Source organism: Gavialis gangeticus, unplaced genomic scaffold (genome assembly GCF_001723915.1).
Source record: "Gavialis gangeticus isolate Ggan-Ray unplaced genomic scaffold, GavGan_comp1, whole genome shotgun sequence".
Taxonomy (NCBI): Eukaryota; Metazoa; Chordata; order Crocodylia; family Gavialidae; genus Gavialis; species Gavialis gangeticus.
Genome location: NW_017728995.1, coordinates 55,523,060 through 55,532,949, shown reverse-complemented (window position 1 = coordinate 55,532,949; position 9,890 = coordinate 55,523,060). Strand labels below are relative to the sequence as shown.

Genomic DNA, 9,890 nt, shown 5'->3' with positions numbered 1-9,890 from the left:
GGGGGCAGGCTGGCAAGGAGGAGGCTGCTCTCCTAATGTCTGGGGGCCCTGCTCCTGGGCCAGGTGCACAAAGGAGAGAGTGAGATCTGGCTGCTGAGGTCTCCTGAGGATCCCCCCACACATGCACACATACTCTCCCCATGCCTCTCCCCCCACCAGGCAGGGCATACAGGGAGCAGATCACAGATTAGCCTAGTTCCCAGCCCTGAGCTGTCACCACCCTGCAACTGAGCCCCATTATCCCTGCCTCACCTACCCCCAACTATTGAACACTGCCCCTGACCTGCCCACAGCCCTATAGGAAGTTTTAGTGAATGAGTTGTTGTGCACAGGGGTGGGGAGGTAGGAGGTACTGACCCAGCCCCCGACAGCTCATCCAAACTTCCTATGTGGCCTGTGGGTCCAAATAAGTGCCCCAATCTGTGTTAAACAGTCAAGGTCTGCCATGAGAGGGGAGGAAGATGCTTACTTGCAAAGGGGACTTCCATGGACTTACTTTGTATTTGCATCCGTGATATATGAAAGCAGAGTCAGGCTTTCCCCTTGATAACTTTGTGGCACAATTTTTTGCTTAGCAGATGAAATACCATATTCGAATATAAAAGTATGCATATTAAAAATAGAAATGAAATACAGAAAAAAGTAGCTGAATTGTGCAGATGCTTTATTTACAATAGATATTTATTTTCCTAGCCATCTTTCCTAGCAACCTTTCATGTGTTTTGAAAATGACTAGATATTGACGCTATCTTCTTTGAAGTCAAGATAAAAGTCTTCCTATCTCCACATTCTTCATTTGAATCTTTTTTAGGGCAGTGGTCCATATCCAGGTAAAGGATGTTAATGAGTTTGCACCAGCTTTCAAGGAGAGCTCATATAAGGCCACAGTAACAGAAGGAAAGATCTATGACAGTATATTGCAAGTGGAAGCCATAGATGAAGACTGTTCACCACAATACAGCCAGATATGCAATTATGAAATTGTCACTACTGAAGTTCCTTTTGCCATTGACAGAAACGGTGAGTATTGGAAGGATACAATTACAGCCTGTAGGCCAGATCTTTAGCTGGTGAAAATTAGTGGTGTTCAAATAATTTTGGTATAGTAGTGGGTCCTGTAGCTCAGAGATTCTCAGGGTTTTTTTTAATTGTGGTTCAGAGTATACTCACCCTTATGGCCCAAAAAGCTACCTAGTCGACCCCCACAGCCATCCCAGAGCCAGTCCATCTGCTCAATGCCATACATGGCCTACCACCCTCATTCTATGAACAGTTATGCTGCAGGGATACTTGCCCTACAACTGTGTGTACCAGCCCTTGAATAAGAGCAGCGTAGCCACATTTGTGTGATGTTATTCCTAGACAATGTAGCCTTCCTTCTCTGCAGAGTTAATTAGCCTGCCTCCAGTGCTGTATTAAGAAGTCCTGCTTCTTCCTGTTCAGTAAATAGCATATTAAGGACAGTACAGTGCTGCCTGGTGCCACAAGAATGTTCAGGCCAACCTTCCCCTGCCTCTATCTGTTCTTGCAGTCCACCCATGGCACCTTCTGTTGAGATGCACCGCTATATACAATGGAGCTACAGTGATTTACACCAGTGGAGAATCTGATTTTTTCCATTTAAAACTTAAATTATATTTAATCTTGTCATCCCTGTCTCTGCATTAAGTATTTCCAGTGTCTCTGGATTCAATACACTTGCAGTTTGTAATTCATTTTATAGCACTGCAGTATACCTGCTTTGACACCAAGCTAAATGTTCTTTAAAAAAAAGAAAGCCATATTTGATCTCTTTGTTTTGTTTTCCCAAGCTGAATGTTAGTGCTTGCTTATCTCTCAAGCATGGTGGCAATTCATTAGCTAGGGCTGTAAAAGGCCCTTTGAAAATGAAAAAGGGACTACTTAGAGCCTGTTCAAAGTAATATTATCATTCTGTGCCCTATATGTAGATTTTAAAATTCTCTGAAACATACACGCCAGTGGACAAATTCTGTCCATATCTCTATATCTGAAGCATCAGATATAGTAGAAACCTGAGTGGTTCTGCTGCATTTGGGTTGTAAGTGCAAGAATTGTTTACCCTGGGATCTGAAAGTTCCTGTTTTAGAGAAGCAATTTATTTCTTTGTTAAAAAATACTATCTTTCTTGGTCTCCCCCATATTTAGTTTCTAATACATGGTGTTTGCTGGGGGTAACTTTAAAAAAAAATGTTGGCTATCAATTTAGTCTCCTAAATTCAGTTTTCAAATATGTCTAAGTCCCACTGAGAACCATGGTTCCTAAGTGACTTCTGAGCCTTTCAAAATATTGTCTACCTGTGGCCTTATCTAAACACCTGGTTCAGAAAGTTACTTGACTGCAGGTATAAATTTAAGCACAAAAGCCAAGGGCAATATTAATTAGTGTAAATTAGCGTATGATTCTGTAGCTTTCTGAATGAAGTGATGGTGGCACCTCCTCACTGTGTTTTCATGAAATGGATCAGCAGGAAAAACGGCCAATCCAGTTATCTGGTTGTGGTCCCTACTGAGATCCTACTCCCTTCCACAGTAGTAAAGAATGCAAATACTCAGCTCATGTAGTAATTTGCTTTCTGGCCTTGGGGTTAAGTGCATTTCATGGTAAACGTTTGTTGATATATGAAAAGTTTCTGTTTGAAAAACACCTTATATTTTCCATATGTAGTAGCTCCTGGCCTTTACTGCCCTCCTTGTCAGCTTCTCACAGCTTCCAGTCATTTTGACATTAGTAAGCAGCGAGTGACTTATCAGTAATGGTGGCAGTGGCACGATCACATTAAAAAGGTTTGGAAGATTTTATTTTATTCCTGCATATAATACAAAACTGTGGCTCTGTTTATAGTAGCATCACCTTTTGGATCAAGAGCACTGCTTCTTGTGTGAGGAAAGAGACCTGTGATGAGAAGTTGAGCAATTACATTACCGTAAATTCATCAGACACTGCATTCTGAGATTGCACAAGAAAAATCCAAGCTTATCTATTTATATTTTATATACACTTTATTGATCTTTCACAAAATGTTAATTTTTGTGCTCATATGACACTCTACAGGCAAGAGCTTTTTGTGTATGATTGAGAAGGCTCTGACTTATGTCTCCCAACAGAATAATTTAATCCATGCTGTATTTAAGAGAAGAGCACCTTTTCTGAAGTTGAACCTGATTTTTATCAAAATTACAAATTGAAAGCATGCATGGAGCTGCTGTTTTCTCCCAACAGCCATTTTTAAGCTGAAATGCTTTTTAGAAAAACTTTATCCTGCTCGAGAAGGATTTGTCTTTAATTTATGCTGCTAACTACTTATTATTAGTATATTAAGCCAGAACAAATAAAGGTAAATGACACTGAGTCAGAAAATCCCCCTTAATTATAATGCCATCAAAGGAAGACAGGCATTTTGGATATTATATAGAGGTTTAATAATTATGATTAAAATAACAGTAATAGGGGTCAATTGATACAATAATATTTTAGAAGAGAGTATTCAATGGGGAGAAGGGGAGGAATGCTATATGGTAAGCTAGGCGTTTGCTTGTAATTCTCTCCAACTCAGTCATTTTAACAGATTATTTCATTATTTTAATATGAAATTTCCCATTTCATACTAGGAGCAAGTACTGTGCTTACATTTGCATCCATTATCTGTCCAGATTTATAAGTAGTTTAACAATGGACATATAATGGTTATTATATACAAACTACACAAAGGGATTAGCAAGATATGCTAGAGCAACTTCTGTTGTCATACATGCGTTGGCAGCTCATATCAGACAGACTGACTGGCAAGAAAGGAACTGTAGGTTGCTTGAAGAACATAGTACAAAAGAGGAAGAATGCCAATGTTGGTCCACCATAGTTATCCTGGTACTCATGTGAACAAAGTCTTTGCTGCCTTAGTGCAAAGTCTTTGCCTTCTTTGAGTAAAATTAATAACAAAGTTGCCTTTTATGTTAAGAGCAGGAGGATCAGGCACATCTATATTAATAAATGGGCGTGTGTGTGTGTGTGAGCGTGAGCATCATAGCTCCAAGACCATGATCCCTAGAGACCTGAAACCTTGCAGGCATACCCTGGGGGCATGCATCTGGGTGCTATTTTTTTTATTTGGCTCCAGAAATTTTTCCCTGTTTGTTTTTTTGTTTGTTGGGGGTGGGGCTTGATCTATACTGCATAACCCCCTGTGACAGGTCAGCCCCAGGAAGCAGAATAAATTTGCATGTGCAAAACATTCTTTAGCAAAGCTCAAAGCTCCTGGCCAAGGTAAACTGGTACAGCTGGAGAAGGCTCCCTATTTTGGAGTATTCCCTGCCTAAGGGCTGTGGTTGGGACTGGTTAACAGGACCTGGGAGCACCCACAGGTGGAGTGGGTGTTAAGGAAGGTCCAGGGAGAAAACCGTACTGGGCCTTCTCAGGGACTGCTTAGGGGGTTGTGAGAGGCATTCCCTGAAAGGCAGTCTACAAGAAGCAAACTTGCCAAAAATTGACTTGCAAAAGCTGCAGCCAGAGCAGCTGAGACTCTAGAGCAGTAAGTTACAAGATGACAAACAAACACAGCAGCAATGGCTGCATCCAAAGCAACTGAAACTCCTGCACAGAGAGTTGCAAACAAAGCAGCAATGGCTGCAGCCAGGAACCAGCCCTGGAGGGAAAAAGAAACTCTACATTCTTCTACAATCCAGCCTTGGATTATGCTTCTGCCCTTGTTGTGACATCATCATGCATTCCTGCCACACTGTTTACAGGAAGAAGAACAGCTCAACCTTCAAGTTTCCCTTAAATCCGGCAAGTGCAAAGGCACCAACCTGCAACATTGCCAGGGGTACTGGCAAAGCAAAGGTCCTGCAGGAGTATCGGCTCATTGTCTGGGATGAGTGTACAATGTCTCACAAAGCTGCCTTGGAAGGTATGTTCGAGAGCCTCTAAGATCTTTGACATAATGACAAAACAATGGGAAAAGTGACTCTGGTGCTGGCTGCGGATTTTCAAAGACACTGCCAGTCATTCTACGTGGAACCAAAACTGATGAACTGCAGGCCTGCCTCAAAGCTTCATACATTTTGGAAAGCCATTCAGCAACTCAGCCTCATGTCCAACATACGAGTGCATCTAATGAGTGATGCATTTGTTGGAGAGTTTGCTGCAAGCCTTCTCAAACTGGGAAATGGGGCCATGGTATCTGAGAATCAAGATGGAACTATCTCAATGAACAACATTGGGAAAACAGTTGCAACACTTCAAGAACTGAAAGAGGCAGTTTTTCCAAATGTTGCGCATCACTTTCATGACTGCAAGTGGCTATGCCAAAGATTCATCCTGGCACCAAAAAATGATTCGGTCAATACCATAAACAAAGACTTTCTTTCTCAATTGCCTGGCACTGTGCAAAAATACAAGTCAGTGGACACTGTCCCAGACACCAATGAGGCAGTCAACTACCCAACAGAATTTCTGAACTCCCTCGAACTGCACGGTGTGCCTTCACACAATCTGGAGCTCAAGATTGGTGCACCCAACATTCTTCTCAGGACCCTGGACTCACCAGCACTCTGCAATGGAACATGATTGGCTGTCAAAAAGCTCACGCCACACATGTCATTGAAGCCACTATCGTAACTGGCCATGCAGCGGGACAGGATGTCTTCATTCCACGCATTCCAATCATTTCCTCTCACCTGCCATTTCAATTTAAATGGCTCCAGTTCCTGATCTGCCTCAGTTTTGCCATGAGCATCAACAAGGCTCAGGGACAATCACTCAAAGTTGTTGGCTTCAACCTGTGAAGCCCATGCTTTTCTCATGGCCAACTCTATGTTGGTTGTTCCAGAGTTGGCAATGGCAAAAACCTTTTCATCTTGGCACCAGCTGGCAAAGCATGCAACATTGTCTATCTTGAAGCTCTACACAAATAAAAAAGTATCAAACACCATCATAAACTGGGATAGAAAAATGTGATGTGAAATCCTCAGTGCTATGCTAAAGTCTTATAAAGTAAATAAATAATTCTACCTCACAATTCAGTTATTTAATATATTTAAATGTTCAACTTTTATAGGTTTTTGGTATAACCAAAAGCTCACAGTGTTAAGCCATATCACACAAGTAAAATAGGATATAAAACTAAACACATACACACAGCTTATTACTAGAGGGAAATAAGATAGAATTAAAATATTTTATTTATAAAACATGAACATTTGATTACTGCAACCCATGCGAAGCTGGGTACTTTGGCTAGTGTTGAACAAAGGTTAAGCCAGTAGTTCTCAACTTTTTTAGGTTCAAGGCTCCCTTCAATAGACTCAAAGCATCCCTCAGAAAATGTCTACGATTAATTTTTTCTCAATTTTTGAATACAGGAAAGTCGTAGAAATTCTTCTGGTATCAAGAACTCACACTATAGCAGATCAAAATATTTTAACACCATGGATTCCTATTTGAAATTTTGGCTTGTGAATCATGTCTGCACACTGAACAGCGCTAACACTGTTTGCCAACCTTCAGCGCCATTGAAAGGATCTCAAGGCACCTGCAGAGCTGTGGGCAGGCCGAAGGACAATGACTGCAGCTAAGCTAAGCAAACTGCAGGAGACGGGAGCAGACTGTTCACTGAGCTAAGGGGACACACCTTTGACTTGTCAGAAGAACATATGACTGGAAGGGGTGGAGCTCAGGAGGTGTAAACCTTGGTTCTTAAGCCAGGGAGCCAGCTTGGCTCTGAATTCTGAGTGAAGAGGTTCTGTATACTGAGGCTGGGCTCTGCTTGGGCTAGAACAAGACTGCATGCTCAGGAGACAGTGAGATTTGCAGGACTGGAGGTTTGGGTATGGCAATAGGGGCAGTTGGAGACTACAGGGGATGTCTGGGAGGCCATGCAAAGGCCTGGGAGCCTGGTAGGCTAAGGCAGTGAGATGAAACTCAGTCACAAAGATAACAGTGAAGTAAGACTCCTGAAAAAATGTTGCATAAAACACCAACAAAGAACAGTGAGTCAGCCATGCACATCCCTGGAAACTTTCAAGAGTAGATTAGACAGACTTGACTGGGTTGGTTTAGTCAGGGATGAACCTGCTTTGAGCAGTAAGTTGGACCAGATGACCTCCAGTTCTACTTTCCTATGATCTTTTTACTTCCATTCATTCCTCCTTTCATTTTATTTAGTAACCCATTATGGGTTATCTTAGGGCATGCACATCTCACATACTTTTACTAATTGTCGTCAACCACAAGCATTCAAGCATGTGTCAGGTTGAAAAAAGAAATCATGTAGTTTTACAAAAATAATACATATTTTATTTCTCCTCTGGCTTACAAACTCTTAGGGCTCATGTTTTCAAGTTGTTCTGTACAATCAATAGGACTAGAAATGTACTTTAATTAAAAATAGGCAACATTCTGTCCATTATTTAAGAGTTTTATAGGGTTGATTGAATTGAAAGAGCTGATAGTTCTACTCTACTGGTAGAACAATGAAAGAGAGGGAGAGTTGATATGAGCCACGAGTCATTGCAATGTTTAGAATATCTGTCCTACTTGGATTACAATGTCTGACACAGGACAGGTGCAAAGGTATCCAGTGGATACAATCTTTTTGTATTTAGATTTCTGTAACAGGATGTGGGGTGCAATTCACATTAAAGAAACCCTGGATGCCATCTTGTATCTGAAAAGTGAATCTTTTGTCCTAAGCAGATATGAAGTAATGTTACATGCATCCGATCTGAAAGGTAGATTGGGAAAATGTCTGATAATCAAGATTTCCTTTGAACCTTGATTTGCAACTTGTAGATATACCTTAGAGACATGCATCACATCTCTAAACTGTATTGTATTATATTATATCTCAGGATTGTGGGATGTATTCTGTGTTTATGAGATGCTGCTTCATATTCATGTTTACTCAGAAGGCAATTGACTATTTTTAGGAATGATGTTACTAATCATTAGATTCTTTTTTTTTTAACCATCTGTGAAATGAGCAGTGCAATCAAATTTAGGGGAGAACTAGATGCTATTTGCCATGTGAAATTCAAGTTATGAAAATGGCAGAACAATATAAGCCAGATTGGTATAAATCAGTTCTGTAGCTTCATTAGAAGTCAGTGAAGTTATATGAATTTATACCAACTAAGAATCTGTCCCTATAGCTCATTTACATAAAATGCCTTTGATTGTGGGTCTGTAATTTCCTGCTGAACAAAATTACATCCATGTGATGAAACCATAACATGAATAAAAGGGAATTTTTATTTACCAATAAAAGGGAGATACTTTTTGTATGATGAACTTAGTTTTGTAGGTAATGAACTATTGGCCATAAAATAAAATAATTTTATAGTAATTTTATAGTAAGCAAATTCATGCATTGCTGCATGAAGAACTGTGGCTGAAGTTGCAAGATATGACATTTTTAACAAGCTGGCTGGCTGGCTTGTATGGTTTCCTCTTAGCAGAAAAATGTGATGACCAATTTGATAGCTCTTTCTCTCTCTCTCAAAAAAAAACAAACAAGAAAAAAAAAGGAATCAAATCAATATTAAACTGAAAATTAAAGTGTAACTCATAGATCTGCTGTAATAGCAATTTTTTTTAGTACAATGTTATCTTTACTACTTTTCCTACCATTTTTGCACGTATTAAGTCCAAGGAAGCAGTGGGATAAAAGATAATATGCGTTTCACCCAATCTAGCAGATCTGCTGTCCTTGGACACATCACAGCATGCTGATCCATCTTGTTTGGTGACATCTATTTCTAGTTATACATTCTGTTCATGGCTTTGCCTTGCTATATGACTTAGGGAAATCATTTTACTTGTACCTTCACAGCAGACCCTCTGTCACAAGGCACTAAGGTGTGCTTGCTCCAGAAGCAGCCTAGCAAAGGGGCCCTTCAGGTTAGGCAGAGCTCTACAGCTGTAGGTTACCTGAATAACAGGCTAATGAGGTAAATAGCTGGCACCTGCAGGCAGTCAGGTGACTGGAAGGAGGCAAGGCCCTGGGAGCATATAAGCTCAGGGCTGGGACTGGCAGAGTTCACTTTCTCTGGCAACTACCAGGGGAAGGAGCTCTTGCACAAGAGCTACACTGTGACATTTTGCTACCCCTGAGTGCCGTAAACCTCCAAGAGCTCACAAGGTACCCAGGGCTAGGGGGCATGCTATCTCAGGGGTGGAAGTTTACCTTCTTAAGGAGGCAGAGAACTGCCTTCATTGTTAGTGTTATGTTATAGCCCTGGGACTTATGTTTGTGTTATTGTTTGTACTGGAAGTTTGGGATGAGGCTGTAAGAGGAGATACAGTGGCCTCATTAGTGCCCAGAGTGCAGCATGGAATCATTTTGAGCCCTGCCAGAAGTGGGTGCAGGGCTCAAGCAGTTAGAAAAGCCTGCAACAGGCAGAGGGTGCAAGGCACAGGGCCAGCAGGCCTGGTGCCAGAAGGGAGCAACCAGACAGGGGCCATGGGCCCAGCACCAAAGGGGCATAGCTACACAGGGGCCAGTAATCCCAGTGCCAGAGGGGCACAGCAGACAGGGTCAGGGAGCCTGGTACCAGAGGGGTGCCCTCACATGGGGCCAGGAGCCCAAGGATCAGAAGAGAGTGAGTGGAGCTAAAGCCAGATCCAACCCAGTGGGCCTAGGCTAGAAGGCCTAGCCAGATTAAAGGGGCAATGGCTGAGGCCCCAACAGAGGTGACAACAGTTATAACACCTGCAGGGCATACGGTATGGTAAAGGGAAGGTTTGGAGCCACGCAACTAGCCCGTAAGGCTTGAGGTGTCCTGTGCAGTGTGGTTTTGAAGAGAGGTCCAGTGAGGGGCTCAAGGACCAGTGAGTTCTAGTGAGGCCAACTGAAGGCATGTGGGCAGACTCCTGA

At 41.8% G+C, this 9,890-nt stretch overlaps 1 protein-coding gene across 1 annotated transcript in view; it reads left to right on the top strand.

The window, feature by feature from the left end:
• CLSTN2 (calsyntenin 2) overlaps window positions 1-9,890 on the top strand; it is a 715,806-nt gene that overhangs the window by 450,755 nt on the left and 255,161 nt on the right. Inside the window, exon 4 of the mRNA XM_019503079.1 lies at window positions 812-1,020. Coding sequence (XP_019358624.1) covers window positions 812-1,020 — 209 coding nt within the window. The remainder of the gene's footprint in view (window positions 1-811; window positions 1,021-9,890) is intronic.